This window comes from Thermobia domestica, chromosome 7 (assembly GCF_964235325.1).
Source record: "Thermobia domestica chromosome 7, izTheDome1.hap1.1, whole genome shotgun sequence".
Classification (NCBI taxonomy): domain Eukaryota; kingdom Metazoa; phylum Arthropoda; class Insecta; order Zygentoma; family Lepismatidae; genus Thermobia; species Thermobia domestica.
Genome location: NC_137460.1, coordinates 58,289,100 through 58,305,266, shown reverse-complemented (window position 1 = coordinate 58,305,266; position 16,167 = coordinate 58,289,100). Strand labels below are relative to the sequence as shown.

The 16,167-nt window shown below is 35.9% G+C and overlaps 1 protein-coding gene across 2 annotated transcripts in view; it reads right to left on the bottom strand.

Annotated features, from left to right (window-relative positions):
• Positions 1-15,252, bottom strand: part of LOC145690138 (prostaglandin G/H synthase 2-like) — a 159,941-nt gene extending 144,689 nt beyond the window's left edge. For both annotated transcript variants that reach the window (XM_081764735.1, XM_081764736.1), the window contains exon 1: positions 15,153-15,252. In XM_081764735.1, coding sequence (XP_081620861.1) covers position 15,153 — 1 coding nt within the window. In that variant the 5' untranslated portion in view covers positions 15,154-15,252. The remainder of the gene's footprint in view (positions 1-15,152) is intronic.
• Positions 15,253-16,167: the final 915 nt, after the last annotated feature.

The following is a 16,167-nucleotide window of genomic DNA, read 5'->3' as shown; positions in this document are numbered from 1 at the left end:
CATTGGTGCGCTCAATATGCAAGATGTTCGAAAATAAGTCCAGCGCTCAACCTCGACTTCATGGAGTGGCTGCTCGATTATATGACATTGCAAGGTAACATTAATTTTCTATTTTGTTAGTCAAATGCATCGATTTAATTGGACGAAAAAGGCAAGTTTCTTTTCTTCTATTAGGTGCTGTTCAAGATTTTGCGTATTTTGGTAGCAATATTTTCTCTTAAAATATCGTTGTGAAAACTTGCCAAAGAAAGGAAAACCCGGTGTTAGAAACCAGAAGTAATGTACTGATTCAATTAATATTTTTTTTTCATGTATTATCACCTCCTCGCCCCACCTTTCTTCTTGGTTGACATGTCCTAAAGCTAGTTATCACAATCCTGCATCCATAGGTGTAACTAGAGAAGGACAGAGAGAGTTAGGTCTCCTAAAAAAAAGTCACCCAGAAAGATTTTATGCGATGACAATAATGTGTTAACGCTCACTCCTGACTTTATGTAACTAGATAAATTTCAGTTTTCTGGCAGTTTAGTGCTGCTCTAAAACATGGGTATCAGGTACTAAAAATAAAATAGATATGCGGAATCTTTGAATATCCATTTCGAGTACAACATTTGTTGGAATTGTTTAGTCAAATTCGTATAAAGTTGCTTCAAACAAATGTTTATATATATATACATAGAAGGCGTTTTTAATGAACATAGTAAAACGCATGTATTGATTCAGTTAAAATACAGGGTGTCCAGTATACAATGCAACCCGGAATTTGGGATAGTAGAACTTTTGAATCTGAAGCGATACACAAGTAATGGTTATACCAAAATGAAGCCTTGTTCATGCATATATTTTTAAACTAGGAAGCAACGATTGAAGTACACTAGGAACCACACAGTGTTGCCATATGTAACCAAAGTTTTTTTTTTCTTTACAAAACATGTAAATTGATTCAACCATATGTATGGATGTTCCGTCATTAATTTCCAGTTTGTTTAGTTGGAGTAACTTAAAAACCATGGAGCAGAAAAAAGAATTTTTCATTTCCACTAATCGGATGGGGCCTCTGTAAGGGGGAACTAGGAAAATCGTAGTTTTCATGAATTAACACTCTGAATTGGCAACTTTGCTGATGTTTCAGTGTATGCAATTCCTGAAAACAATGAAAAGGAAACTTTGAAATTATCATGAAAAAACTTTTACTTACATACACCAGGCAACGCTGCTATTCATTTCTATGGTGCTACTAAAAGCAAGAGGTATACAAGAACAATCCTCGAACTATACAAGACCTGGAAACGAACATTCGCAGTACCATTGAGAACATTAATACTTCTACTCTTCGTAAAGTTGCTGCCAACATGGTGAAACGTGTGAACCTGTGTTTGAATCAAAACAGGGGGTACTTCCAGCAGATAACTCATTGCGTGTTAGTAGCAGTGTTGCCGGGTGCATGTAAGTAACAGTTTTATCATAATAATTTCGCAGTTTCTTTTTCGTTCTTTTCAGGAATTGCATAATGTAGACAGACCTTTAACACACTTTTGATGCACTGAAACTTCAGCAAAGTTGTCAATTCAGAGTGTTAATTCATGAAAACTACGATTTCCCCTAGTTCCCCCTTACAGAGGCCCCATCCGATTAGTTATCGATGGAAATGAAAAACTCTTTTCTCTGCTTCATAATTTCCAAGCTACTCCAACTAAACAAGCTGAAAATTAATGACAGAACATCCATACGTATGAGTTATGAGTCAATTTACATGTTTTGCAAAAAAAAATATTTACACCTTTGGTTACATCTGGCAACACTGTGTGGTTCCTAGAGTGCTTAAATCGTTGCTTCCTAGTTTAAAAATATATGCATGAACAAGGCTTCATTTCGGTATAACCATTATTTGTGTATCGCTTCAGGTTCAAAAGTTCTACTATCCCAAACTCCAGGTTGTATTGTATATTGGACACCCTGTATAAAGGCTACGTTACAGTTTTATAGTCTAAAAGCATTTCATGCCATCTTCTTGATTGCATTTCTCACTTAAATCACCACTTCCAAAGACTCACACTAACCATTCACGGCACCATTTGATCCAGTCCATGCACTTTACTCCTCCATCCCATGGTTCTGGGGCCATGCGTCGTAAAACCACAAATCCATTTCTCATAAACATGCCATAGCAAAGTTGACATCCAAAAAGAGCAGTCCATATCAGAGGCTTATCTTTCTATTATGCTCGATCCCAGGTTTTAAATGCCGGTTGATCGGCCCGATACAACCCCCAACCTGGAGGATCAGGCTGACTGCAGCAGTTCCGAAGAACTGGGCGAAGGCACCACATCTCAACGCCGGGTTATCATTGGAGTCATGACCCAATTAAATAAATAAATATAAACGAAACAAAAGTAGAAAGTATTATACGCTTTGAAGTAGAAGGTACACTCTAATGACTAAGATTAAGCAGAGGGTATACGGCGTGTACCCCCGTGTACCGCCGACTACAGCCTTGTATAGGGGAAGTCAGCTGAAATGAGCAATCCGAAAATATGAGCAGCACGAAGTTTAAATTCACACAGCGGACACATACCTAGCGCAAGAGGAAAACAACGAAGTTGGTAGCATTGGTTGGCGTTTCATGGATTTGCAGAGAGGAACCCAAGTTCGTTAGATGCAGTTGTGAAATAAAAGACAAGTTTACAGGTACCTAGAAAAAAAATGTAGCTTTTTGGAGCTATATTTAAATCAGGGTAACCGACAATAAGCTAAAACTTGGTATCTATGCGTTGTATAATATTTGTCACAGTATTTATAGTCAGTCCTGTCTAGGGACACAACGCCAGTCTTCTGTTCATATCTTTCCTATAAATGGTGTTGTCAACTACAACATGTTAAAACATCATCAGCAGTTGGTAAAATATGAGCTTTTGAATTCAATTTAATATGGGCACACATGTTTTTTTTTTTTTTTTTTTTTTTTTTAATTATGAGAGAAATGGACGTGAAGAGCTTTTGAAGATGTTAACTAAAGTAGACATTTCGTAATAATATAATTTGTAATAACATGGATGATATAAATTCCACAATCTTCAGGTTCATAACAGCAGGGCATTTACCAAATTAGAATTTGCTAAAATGATCACGAAAACATGGAATACTAATCCTACTGTTGGAATTGCTTCGAATGCGTTTAAAGCAACTGGACTGTGGCCAGGTGTACATGCTATCCAGATCACGCTTATGTTGCAGAGAATTATTTTCCCTATGTTTCTTAAGACACTTTAAGGTCATCTTCTGGTAATAATGACGCAACAAGCTCTTCTACACTACCTGATGTTGCTCTGGTGCACACATCACCAACCAATACATTCACAGGTCAAGAACTTGCATGTTTCGCAAACATTGAACCTCAACCTGGATGATCGAGCGCCTCAGGAAACACTATCAAGCAAGTTCCTCAAACACCGCGGAAAATTGACAAATCATTTTTCCTCTCCTGCTATTCAGAGCCAAAGCAACAAATAAGGAAGACATAGAGGAAAAGCACGAGAACTTACATCAAGGGAACTGATAACATAGCTTCAGTTCAAAGGCAGTTCAAAAGGAAGACTTCCTGTAAAGGTGAACAGACAGACATCCATATATAAACCTAAAGCTCAAGTGGATAATAATTGTTCTATTGAAGAAAACACCAGAAATGCTACGCCAAGAAAGAGGACATACTCATCCACACACTGTGAGGAGAATGATAGTATTTGCCATTATTGTAAAGGAAAGTTTAGTGAAGACTCCAAGGGGGAAGAATGGATTCAATATGATATGTGCCAAGACTGGTATCATGTGTTTTGTGTGAAGGTTTAGAGCGCTGAGTTCTTTGTTTGTGATTATTGTAGCAGATTTAATGTCTATTTATTTACGTCAAACCAATAGACAGGACTCTTGAAATGAACTGTGTTTTACGTGCATGTTATACAATACGATAATCATGCTTGTTGTTCTGTATGGTTGCGAAACATGGCGCTTACTCTGAGGGAAGAACATAGACTGAAAGTATTTGAGAACAAGATCCTGAGACGAATATTCGGACCCAAAAGGAATGGGAATGGGGAATGGCGGAAACTTAACTACATAATTTATACGGTTTACCCAACATTGTTAGGGTCGTCAAGTCTAGGAGGCTCAGTTGGGCGGGTCATGTAGCTAGAATGGAAGAAAGTAGAAACGCTTTCAAAGTCTTGACTGGAAGACCAATCGGAAAACGACCATTAGGAAGACCTAGGCACAGATGGGAGGACAATATTAAGATGGATCTCGCAGAGATTGGTATACAAAGTAGAAACTGGATACAGTTAGCTAAGAATAGAAGTCAATGGAGAGCTTTTGTAAACGCGGCATTGAACCTCCGGGTTCCATAGGCCATAGAGTTAGTTAGTTAGTTAGTTTATGTGCATATGCAATTGTCTTTCGCTCGTTATTATAATCATTTACGTTTATTTTTTCTTTTGTGCATTTTTACATTTTATGTGAAAATATTTTAAAAAAGAAATGATGCTCATATTTGCCCTATTAAGTGCTCATATTACCCTTGTGCTACGGAAAATATGAGCACTGCGCACTTACCTTACTAACTTGCTTATTACTCACTAACAAAAGTATGTACAACCTTGTACTTTTTAACGTTCGTAGACGAAAAACCAGGCTTTCTCTTGATGATAACTTTTATTCGCTACAATACATCATTTTTTAGATATATTAGTATTTTCATTAACTATGTTCATATTCCACTCATTTCCTATATATATATATATATATATATATATAAGAAAAATTAGAACTTAACGTGAAAAAGAAGTACAAGGATTGCTTGTTATTATATCAAAAGATCCAATATGTTTCGATTAAAAAAAAAAAAATCTTGTATTCAGTATGATGCGCTGATTCCGTAAAAATATGAAAACTCGATTTAGGGGCCGTTCAAAACGTTTTGTGGCCCCTGATCCAAGATAAAGTATATTTCAATCAAAAATTTTCTTGTGGGCGTTATATGTGGCCAAACCCAAACTGCCGCTTAACTCAGTATGATGTGCTCACTCCGTAAAAATATGAAAACTCGATTTAGAGGCTCTTCAAAAATTTCGTGACCCCTAATGCAAAATCTAACTTTTGGCCAAGATCGCAATCTTTTGATGCATTTTTTAGTTTTTTCTAAAATTCTTGTTGATAGATGTCATTAGTGAAATTGCTACAAAGTTACATCAAATAAATTGTTTTCATTTACATGAAAAAACGTACGAGAAACAATAAGGAGAAATAGTTGAAATTTGGCATAATGTTCTAGCCTACAAGACATCCATAGTTTCACCGTTAAATAGCGATTTCTTTGTGCGTGTGTGTGGGGGTTATCAGCCTGAATATACTTCTACACAACCTACAACCACCACTTGCAAAAAAAGGCACCCTAAAGAGTCATATGCAAAACTCTAGCTACATTCGATCTCCAGCCTTTTATATTAATGACGTATTACGAGCCCTACTCGGGCGTAGGATTGAAAAGTGTCAAGTTAATCGCAGTTTACGCAAAGCGATTTTGTGTTACTTATACGTGTTGCATATTTAATATTGAATCAACTATACTGCTATACTGTAACTGCACATTTCAAGTAAGCAGGTGAAATCTAAAATAGACAAAGAAGCGAGTGCTATTAAATTGCGAAGCATAGTGGAGGGGCAATAGGGGTGGGAGGTTCCGAATTAGTGTTGCTCACGAGATGAGACAGACCTTTTGAAATAATACAGATATACATTTTGAGACGAGACAGTACTTTGATGAAGAGACAGCTTTAAATCTCGTCATGTGGGCAACACTATTCAAAACGAGAATAAACATTATTGTAACAAAATGTTCGGAAAGATAGTTTCAACTCTTAGAAGTAAGAAGTCATGGCCTTCCTTAGCAAAATCTGATTACACCAATGCTAGGATCGTGTTATCAGTCTATCCATGTAGAAACGACTCCATCTTCTTAGACCAAATTTGGCATAAAGAGACCTTGATGGCTTTCTTAAGATATCGGTTGAATTTAGCTAAATTCGATCAAGATAAAAACCGAAATCCAGAAGTGTCTAAAACAATCTGAAAATAGAAATGACAATAAAGATGGTCTTAAATTTATGATATAGTCCTGGAAATAAATAATATAAAATACTCCTAAATTAGGTAAGGGAAGAGAAGGGCGAACGGTAACTTAGGATCCACATGAATTCACACCGGGAATGAAACCGGACGTCCAAAGGGAAACTATGTAGCCACGACGGAGTTCCGTAAATTTATAAATTTAGGAAAAATAAATTCCTAACAATACGAACTGTTTCTTTATTCGTCAACTGTGATTTAAAAAGAAAAGTTAATGATATGCTTCAAACACTACCCGATTTTTTTTTAAGTTGCTAACGTGCCTTTTATGCACGTATTTCCAGATTATATCACAAGTAAGGACATATTTGAAGACTGAAAGGTATATTGTGATTCTTAGAAGGGATTAAAGAAGGCACTAGGACAAGACAAATCTTGAAGAAATCTACATTTATCATGAGAATGCACGCCCATACACACGCAAGGTTTGCAACAATGCAGGCGATCTTCAAGTTGGGCTGGTCAGTGGTCCACCATCCACCATACAGTGCTGATCTGGCGTCCTCTGACTTCCATCTGTTCGGACCGTCTTGGGCATATCGATTCGGTGACGTACAAGAGGCAAAATCCCCCCCCTCCGTAAAGAAGTGTCCGAAGGAGTGGACATCAGAATTTTGCCAAACGCGATTTCGGAGTGGGCTTCAAAGATGAAATTGATATTATTTCCTTTAGTAACTCTTATTTTATCAGCATTCAAAGTTTGAATATCTATGTTGATTAATAACAAAACTATGAGAGCTAGTGTTGCCTCATTTTGGCAAACCAAAAGTGGGATATGCTTATCGTGCATTTGCAGATCGCTGATATCCCATATCCAAATGAAAATTGCATTGAAAATTTAAACCAAAAACATACATAGCAACAGCTTATTGGCGATTAATTGAACAAAAGCTATGAACTATTTATCCAGTATAAATAAAGACTAACAAACATCATTGGTGATAATTTCATTGCTGCCCCCCCCCCCAAAATAAAATCACCTATAGAACCATATTGATATCTGAAATCATAGGTCAAAATTTATAGATGTCACTAAGAGTTTCTATCGCATATTTCGTAAATGTTTTGGATAAGTTGGTGGTCCCGCCATATAACATTTTCCTCTTAGGCGTAATTCGGAACAATGAAAGTCATTTTAAAGTTCGGAATGTCCTGCTTATTTTGCATTACTTTTGGCACAGTCCTCGTGTTTCTGATCTTTTCACCACGCACATCATTTTGCATCATAAAATAAACTGACACGTGTTCTATATACTGTATGCCTATAGATTGTTTCTAAAGCGATACTTTATTTTAACACTGTGAAATGATCCCATTTAAGAAGTATTAACGAGTCATCTTCTCCATGTTTTCATCAATAACAAAGCATATAACAGACTCATCAGGCCGCCTTATTCAGATTTCTTCCTGTACAAATTACTTACTTAATGTCTGGTAATGCGGAATCTCTGTTTATCATAAATGTAAAGTATCGTAAACAATTTTATGTGCTTTTGTTGATTTCTCATCGCGTGACTTATGCCTCCCACTTCTAACGTTACCTGACACGCTACTTGACACTTACTTTAAGGAAATGAGGAATGAAAAAGAAGGCAAACAGAAAATAGATTTGTGTTGACTTGACTATTATTGTCTGTGTCAAATACTTAACCAGGACATGAAGGAATTTCCGTATAATTTAAATTTAGTACTAAATCCTGTTTTCATGGAATTAACACTAACATATAAGTAGCGTGAATTCTCAACACATTTAACAGAAATTAAAAAAGAACAGTATATTGTAGCATACGTTTTCTATTACCTTTAGGTACTGAGTTATGTCTAGATAGTGTAGTTATCTTGACTGAGTATTATAATCAGTGTTGAATTCAGACATTTTCACCCGAAGGGGCGGAATATGAACTCCTCGGGGGGAGAAGAGTTTGGGTGAAGTAACTTCTACATTATGTGATTGAAATTTTGAGTTTCTCCGGGGAAAATGAATTTTCTTCGGGAGAGAGATTTCCCCGGGCTACCCCCTGAATTCATTCTTGATTGTAATTATTACTATCCATGAACGAAGAAAATGTTAGAATGATACAGTAAATGAAAGATCTATCTAATTTTTATATAGAATTGTATTCCTCGATGTCTAGGTTATCGACATATTTTAGGTGAGCGAGTTCGAAGCTTTAGTAGCCCCTGCCCCGTATCACTTCTACCGCTGGCAGCTCAGAGTATGCAGACTAAATTTCTCGGAAATGAAACCCTATTCACGTAAATAAAATACCGTACTACTGCTGTCAGACATATTCCTCCCTGAAAAAACGCATTTGTAGCTACGAAGCAAAAGTGGAATGCTTATTATTATTAGTTTTTAAAGGGGCATTTTGCATCCTGTTTGCATTTTTCTCGGGACACCAAATGACTTTCTGAGAAAGGAGACATTCCTCTTGAAAATGGAGTCATCTAGTCGCTCCATCCAAGTACTAAATATATTCAAAACTTTATTTCAAACGGTGCAGTTGTTATTCTTTGTAGAAATGTTAAACCTTTCATTCTTCCTTAGGATAGACATTTCATTCCAAAGTAATTAAAGAAACAGGTCGACGTAAGTGTTAACTGTTTTTTTTAAATGTTTTAAACGGTTCAACATTTTTCCTCATTTTGCCATTTTATGATCGCTCCAAGTGGGTTATATGGTGGACAAACACCATATTCTATCGGTTTTCTCGGAGTTGTTCCATTTCTTCCCATTTTCTTGATTTCTCTTATTCCTCGGTCCATAATTGTGGGACGTTAAACTCAAAACAAATAAAGGATTATAGACATATTGCCCCTTTCCCCTTAGAAGCAGCATTCTCGAAAATGCTGGAACGTGTCCATCTATTTTTAATGTGAAGTGTACGTTCTTTCTAACTTGAGCAGTTTTTTTGAGATACTCTATTTTTGCATAAATTTTGAACACCTTCTCTTTTTGGAGACACATTTTGATCAAAGTGATTTGAAATTCATGTCAGATGAAATGAAATGAAATGAAATCTTTAAGTTTTACGTCCCAAGGTTATGCCGGTTAGGCTAAAGGAGACGGTGATGAGAGATGAGTAAAATGGTGGAATAAAGAAAGTGGGAGAACCCCGAGAGCACAGTGTTTGTCCACCACAAAATCCACACGGCGCGAACTGGGATCGAACCAGGGACCCCAAGCACCGGATGTGAACGCTCTACCACTGATCCACCGCTTCCTCATGTCAGATGGTTCAATGGTGTAAATTTGTATAGTGAGTAAACATACACATGAAAAGATGGGGCTCCGTGGCTCAGTGGTAGAGCGATTATTTCTGGTGCATGGGATCCCCTGGCCAACTAAGTTTTGTGGTGGACAATATCATGTCCGTGGGTTTTTCCATGGTACTCCCGTTTTCTCCCACTTTCTCGTTCCACCAATGTTTTCATCATCATTAATTTGCCTTAATCACATCTCCCTTAGCCTAATGGGCATAACGTGCGACGTTAAACTGAAAGAAGGAAAGAGAAGATGATAATAAGCTACTTGATTTCCCTTCATTATTTTACAATTCATTGCACCTTTTAAGTTTTTTTTTACACTGTATACTGTATTTATTCAAAAATTTTAAGATCTATTGAACCAATTTTTTGATAATGTTTCATTTGTGTTTCTTGCAGTAAGTTGACAACTTTTGTACATAAAGGTGTTATGTATGTTGTTCTTTCTCTCCTTCCATCTCACATAGGCCTACCCCTGTTCATCGAGAACTAAATGAATATTCTACAAATATCAACACTATATCTTCATATTGCGTGTTACGTCGAACACGGAAATATTATTCATACGCATTAGGAGAAAGTAGGGCACAGTGAAACAAAGGAGACATGAAACAAGCTGATTTATTAAGTGCCAGAAGCAAACATTTTAAACTCAGACGGAAGCAACACTAAAGCGGTATCGTCCTCACATAATACCGGTACTTTGCACATAGCTATGATTTCTGTTTTCCGCACGGTTTCTGCTACTTTTTGATGAAAAGTAAAATTTTGTAAAGCTTTATAATTGAAATATTGACTTATTTAAAGTGTTATTATTGTTGAAGATTAGATATAACTTAAAAGTTACAGCACTCTTTTCAAAAACCACGAACGTGTACATTTCATATTACTTAGGAAAGTTTGTTAATTTAGAATAGCTAGAGAAGGGGCACAATGAAACACTTTGATTTGGGATGCAATGAAACGTTTTATTGTGTCCCAGTTTGATTGTTTCATTATGCCTTTTTTATTGTAATTAGCTCTGCTACATCAAGAGAAATAGCAGCATGACTAGGTTATGTAGTCGCACCAAAAAGATAAAACAGTTGTTAGTCTTTTGCTGCTGATTACTCAATGCAAACATTTCGTAAGGCTTTTTCTTTGGCAAAACGAAGCTTTTTTTAAAATTTTAATCTAAGTATAAAGTGATATCTCTTTGGTATAATCTCAAATTAATAGTTTTACCAAAAGCATAGTTATTATCATTATATTCCATCATGGACGCTCACAGGGGGTGGTTCTGGAGTTCAGATCCCCTTAAATCCCGACTTTTCTATAATTTTAGGCCCCTTCTTTGATTTTCGGGACATAATAAATTTTAATATAATTTATCCTCACATAATATTTCGATTTAAATCTTTGGATGCCCGAAATAAATTGCTGCATACGTTTCTGTACCCCATCTATTATTTCATTGTGCCCCGCCATTTAGTCAATATGAAGCAATTAGAACTCCTTTGAAAACCTTATCTTAATCTTGAATGTTGGTTTATATCAATAACGTGCATGGCATTAAAGATGATTCTTTCAACACATGCTTTTCAAATAACTCTATTGTAAGAAATAAAGCAGTCATAGTAAAATATTACTTTTTGTTTGTTTGTTTGTTTCGGTGTGGCCAGAGATGTAAGCAAAGGGTGATCCTAAGGGTCCGGATACTCCGAGATCCCGACTATTCTATGAATTAAGTCTAATTTTAGGGGCAATTTTACAAATTTTAATATAATTTATCTTCATATTGAGTTTGGATCCCCGAAATAAATTCCTGCATACGTCCCTGATTATGGTTCATTTTCCCCTGTTTTTCATAACTTTCCTACAGCTTTTCCATATCAATTTGCAAGGATTTTTCAATGAATATGAAACGTGTGCTATAGAAAAGAGATTGTTTTATTTCTGCGATTTAAAACTTCGTAGATTCAATATCTATCTGTAAATATTGAACAAAGAAATAAGCACGTATGCAGTATTTACCATACAAAATATAGAATGATGCACGCTTTCAGCCATTAAAAAATTGTATCTACGTGGAGCTTTCAAAACAATTCTAAAGGAAATTCTGTTATCAATATTGAAACGGAAATGTATTTCTTCTTACTCTCAAAACATAGATAATAAACACGTGCAGTCTTAAACTCGTTGTTCCTTTTTAAACCAAGTTATCGTCATTTTAGATAAGTAAGTCTTTAAACAGATTGATTTAAAAAGCATAATCTAGTAGTTAATATTGCTTCATGAAAATGGGAACAAAATTGTGTATCCTTAATATGTATGTCATCTAGGTAAGGTCCTGTGCAAGGGTGAATCTCGAAGTTACAATACTCTCCTCTTTCCGAAAAACTATGTGAAATGTAAAGTTGCAAGACTATTAAGGGAAAAGGGGATTTTTAAAAATCAATATGTGATATTCATAACATGGTTTCACATGATAAAACATGCCAGATAAACGAAAAACTTACTGGAAAAGATAAAATCTGACAACCTAAGTGAAATGTATTATATTGCAACACTTAAGATTGATATTGAAATAGGCCCTAACAACACAGCAGGTACTGTTTTAGTAAAACATTGAATCTCCACTTCTTTTTAGTTCTGTACTGGCACCAGTACTCCTGCTACGATTCTGCGCATAATGAAAGATTGCATGGTAAGCTCAATGGAAAGCAATCACCTCTGGTGCAAGACGTAGGCTACCTGGTTCGACTCAGGTCATGTGAATTTCTGATGGACAATGTCATGGGTTTTCTCGGAGCTCTTCCGCTTCCTCCCAAATTATCATTCCAATATTTTTTTTTTCATATTAGCTCACTTTAATAAATCACCTGTCTTCCTTAGCCTTCAAGATATAACCATAGGATACAAAGGTACAAATTTAATTTTCTTCTGCATACACTGAACAACCGGTATATAAAATATTTCATGTCTTCTTTTTGTTCATCCCAACCATAGGTTGATGGGCGACATGGAAATTTTAAAACTTTTCTCTCCCTTGGGAGAACTGTTTTATACTTTGATAAGGCCTCTTCTTCGTAACTGCATCTAGATATTCTATCCTTAATCTTCCTCTTCCTGGTTGGTTTTCCTTCTGCCTTTCCTTCTATCAGCACGGTGATCCAATCGGAGTGCCGCATAAGATAGGACTAGCTCGGGAGAGTAATGCTCCCGGAAGTAGAAACGAGAAACACAGTTCTGATTGGTTGGCGTTATCCACTTCTTGCCACGTTGCATTCAAATAGCAGACAACAAAGGCTTACTTTTGTCGGCCTCTGTGGCCGAGTGGGCTAGTGCTATATGCTAGTAATAAAATCCTCTTTTGGCGCGAGTTCAAACCAAACCCCGCCCGAGGAAATATTTTTTTTTATATTTTTAGAACACTTATTAAATTAAAATAATATGAAAATAATACTTAAAAAAGTGATTTATTTATTTTTATGTAGATAAGTGCTTGTACTACTTATGCCCTTGTACTCAATGATATAGGGTCGTTTTGTTCCCCTTGTACTTCATGATATAAATTTTGTGACCAACTTAAAAAAAACTGGCTAGAATAGCGCGTAAAACAGCTGTCTAGAGTAGCGCGCGGAAAAACGTACTTCCGGGAGTATTACTCTCCCGAGCGGGTCGTCATAAGATGGCCAAGCATGCTGTTTCTTCTTTTTCCCATTTTCTTCATGATCTGTCATCCTTCATTAGCTTCCTTTAGTACGTCTTCATTTCTTTTCCTTTCGGTCTATGATGTGCGCAGCATTCTGCGCCAACACTACATTTCAAATGCTTCCAACTTGGATATATCAGCTCTTCTCGATGTCCACGTCTCTGATCCGTAAAGCGCCACGCTTCATACTAGGGTCTTAATAAATCGTTTACGAAAATCCAACGACACATTTCTTGATGTTAATACCTGATCAGGATAGCAGTGCGATTTTGGGAGGATGGCGCTGCTGTTGTGTTTACATCAGTTCCTTGGCAAGCGGGGACAGGGGAGCGGGCATAGCCTAATTTCTTTTCGCTTAGTAAAGAACGCCGTAAGTTATGTGGTTGTAGTGAACCATTCTTGAGTAATGCAATGTATTGTGAATAGTGATATATGAATGGAAATTACCAATTTAAGAACAACATAGCACAATTGACAATTCAGTGAGCTTATACCGTGTATTAAGCAGATTGTATAAAAATTGATTACGTTTTATTCGATGTCATTATAAAACAGGAGCCGCCTGTGAAACGCTGCTTGCTAGTTTGTTCGCAAGTTAATATGGAGGGTGTATTTTTGTTGTTGTTTTTATTTGCTTGTTACTTAAGATGCTCTGCAAATAACTTCAATAATTTTTTAAACTTTGTCTTAACTTGAGCCAGGGGCGGATCCAGGCTGAATGTTTGGGGAGCGGTCGTTCGAAGTCAAATCAAGGTAAGAGTGTATTGCAAAAAAGAAAGGTAAAACAACTTTAGAAAAGGAGAAGTAGCTATTGTCTGCAATTTCTAGAACAGAAATGTCCACCTGCGAATTCGAAAATGGACATTTTTTGAGCAAGAACGCCAATGTTTTTTTTTTTTTCAATTAATTGCTTTATTTGACTTCTGCAACGTAAACCAAAAAGAGTAAGACCTACCTATTTTAGGTTTTATTTTACATTTATAATACAAAGGTGAAAAGTCTTAGGTTTTATTTTTAAAATAAAAAATATCCTATTCTGAGGGGGGCAATCGCCCTGATCGCCCCACCCCCTGGATCTGCCCCTGACTTGATCATATGCGTGAAGTGGTTTATTACGAACAGGACAAAAAGAACTGTGATAGATTGATTACAAGTAATCCGGTTAGAAACACTGCTGCTTGCATTCTAGTTCCAAAACCACCGCACTCGTCCGATGGTCAGTCAGGTATTAGCAGTATTCCTATTGTAGGGATCATGAAATGACTGTATCCACTAAAATATCAAATTCAATTATTTGCCATTGGAAAATTCAGCTGTAGTTTAGTATGTGACACTTATTATTATTATTTATAAGTAGAATTACATGTTTTCAAATATAAGTGGTAATATGTTAATCACATTTAAATGAATGAGAAAGAAGTATAAACCGTAGTAACGATACGAAAAGAAAACAAACTTGTTCCAGCAGGCGGATTACTGGACAATGAGATGGTGTTATACGTAACATAGCTACATTTTGTCATGGAAATAGTGTGTTTAAAAATAATATTAAAAAGACATTTAACCTAACCTAACCTAACCTAACTAGGCTTAAATTCTTGAACGTACGTTCCTAATGGCCTCTAGCATGGGTGCCCGAAGGGAAGGGCAAGGTTGGGGCCCGAGTTTCCCCCACTGGCTCACAAAAATATATTAAATTTCTTAAGATTTTCTTAATACAAATAAAAATAAATACCAAACGTAATATAGCAACCCGGTATTTGAGACCCCCCAGAAAATTTTCTTCGGGCGCCCATGGCCTCTAGGACAACGGAGATGCTAAAATACGAAACCTATTATTTTCGTAGTGTGATTATTCGTAAACGCATTACACAAACAAAAAATTATTCAAAACTACGTGTACCAGAAATTACTTGCGAAACAAACTTTCTAAGTTAACATTGAGCACAGTATTTCTTTAAAATATTATCCTTTAGTTATTATAATAAAGTACAACATGAAATCATGAACTTACTTGCTGATTATGATGAAACAACCCTAAACATATATATAGCAAAAATAAGTGAGCCAAACTGAAGAAAAATATTTTAAAAATGTATCAGTTTTATAGCATATATGTATAAAAGAAATATAAACATTAATAAAACAGATTTAAATAGTTCTTCTTCTGTTTTTTAGGGCTAGTAATGCTCATAAAGCATTTCTGACTACAAAGTAAAAATTTAAAGCGAGACATTCTTATTCTGCATACAGTTAATTAGTATTTATTTTTTTAATTCGCAAATTTTAATTACTTTAAATGTTGTATTTGATTTCCATACATGCATCAACGTTGACTACCTAAAAGCTGGTTCCTCAGCAATCAGAAATTTGGAAAATCGAAGAAAGAAAAAAAAGACCTCATGACGTACCAATCTTAGCAAAATTTGTGGGACGCAATGTAGTGAAAAATCTGGAACGGGGTGATTATACTGGACAGTAAGTGTTATGTCGGCTATCACCACAAACAAAACTGCAAACTTTTTATTGCGTTGACGCAAACCCGTACGTACTGAGGCCCAAAGTTTGGCTTATATTCCCGGTTTAATGTATCAGCTGTATCAGCTCATAAAATCTACATTTAGTCACTGTATTCGTGTAATCTGTAGTATTTAGAAGGAACACTTTACTTGCAATTCGTTTCTTTACAGAAACCAAGTCGTGGAACTCTTTTCTTTCTTTTCTGGTGAAACGAAGTAGGCACTTCTTTCATTTTAAGGAAACATTAACAAAAATTGCACTCTTTTTGTAATTTCTCAATGAGAAAACACAATTTCGTTTGATTGAAATTTGTGTATTTTCTGTAGCATGAAATATGATATTTTTCTTGTACTACATAAATTTGACAACATTAGCTCTGTCATAAATGTTAAGGCTAACATGAAATATATTTTTGGATTTATCAGACTTAGGCATTAAAAATCTTTACAAGAAGATGAGTAGCCAGAGTTTTCTGAATATTACTCAGCAAAGGAGTTTCTTTTTCAAGT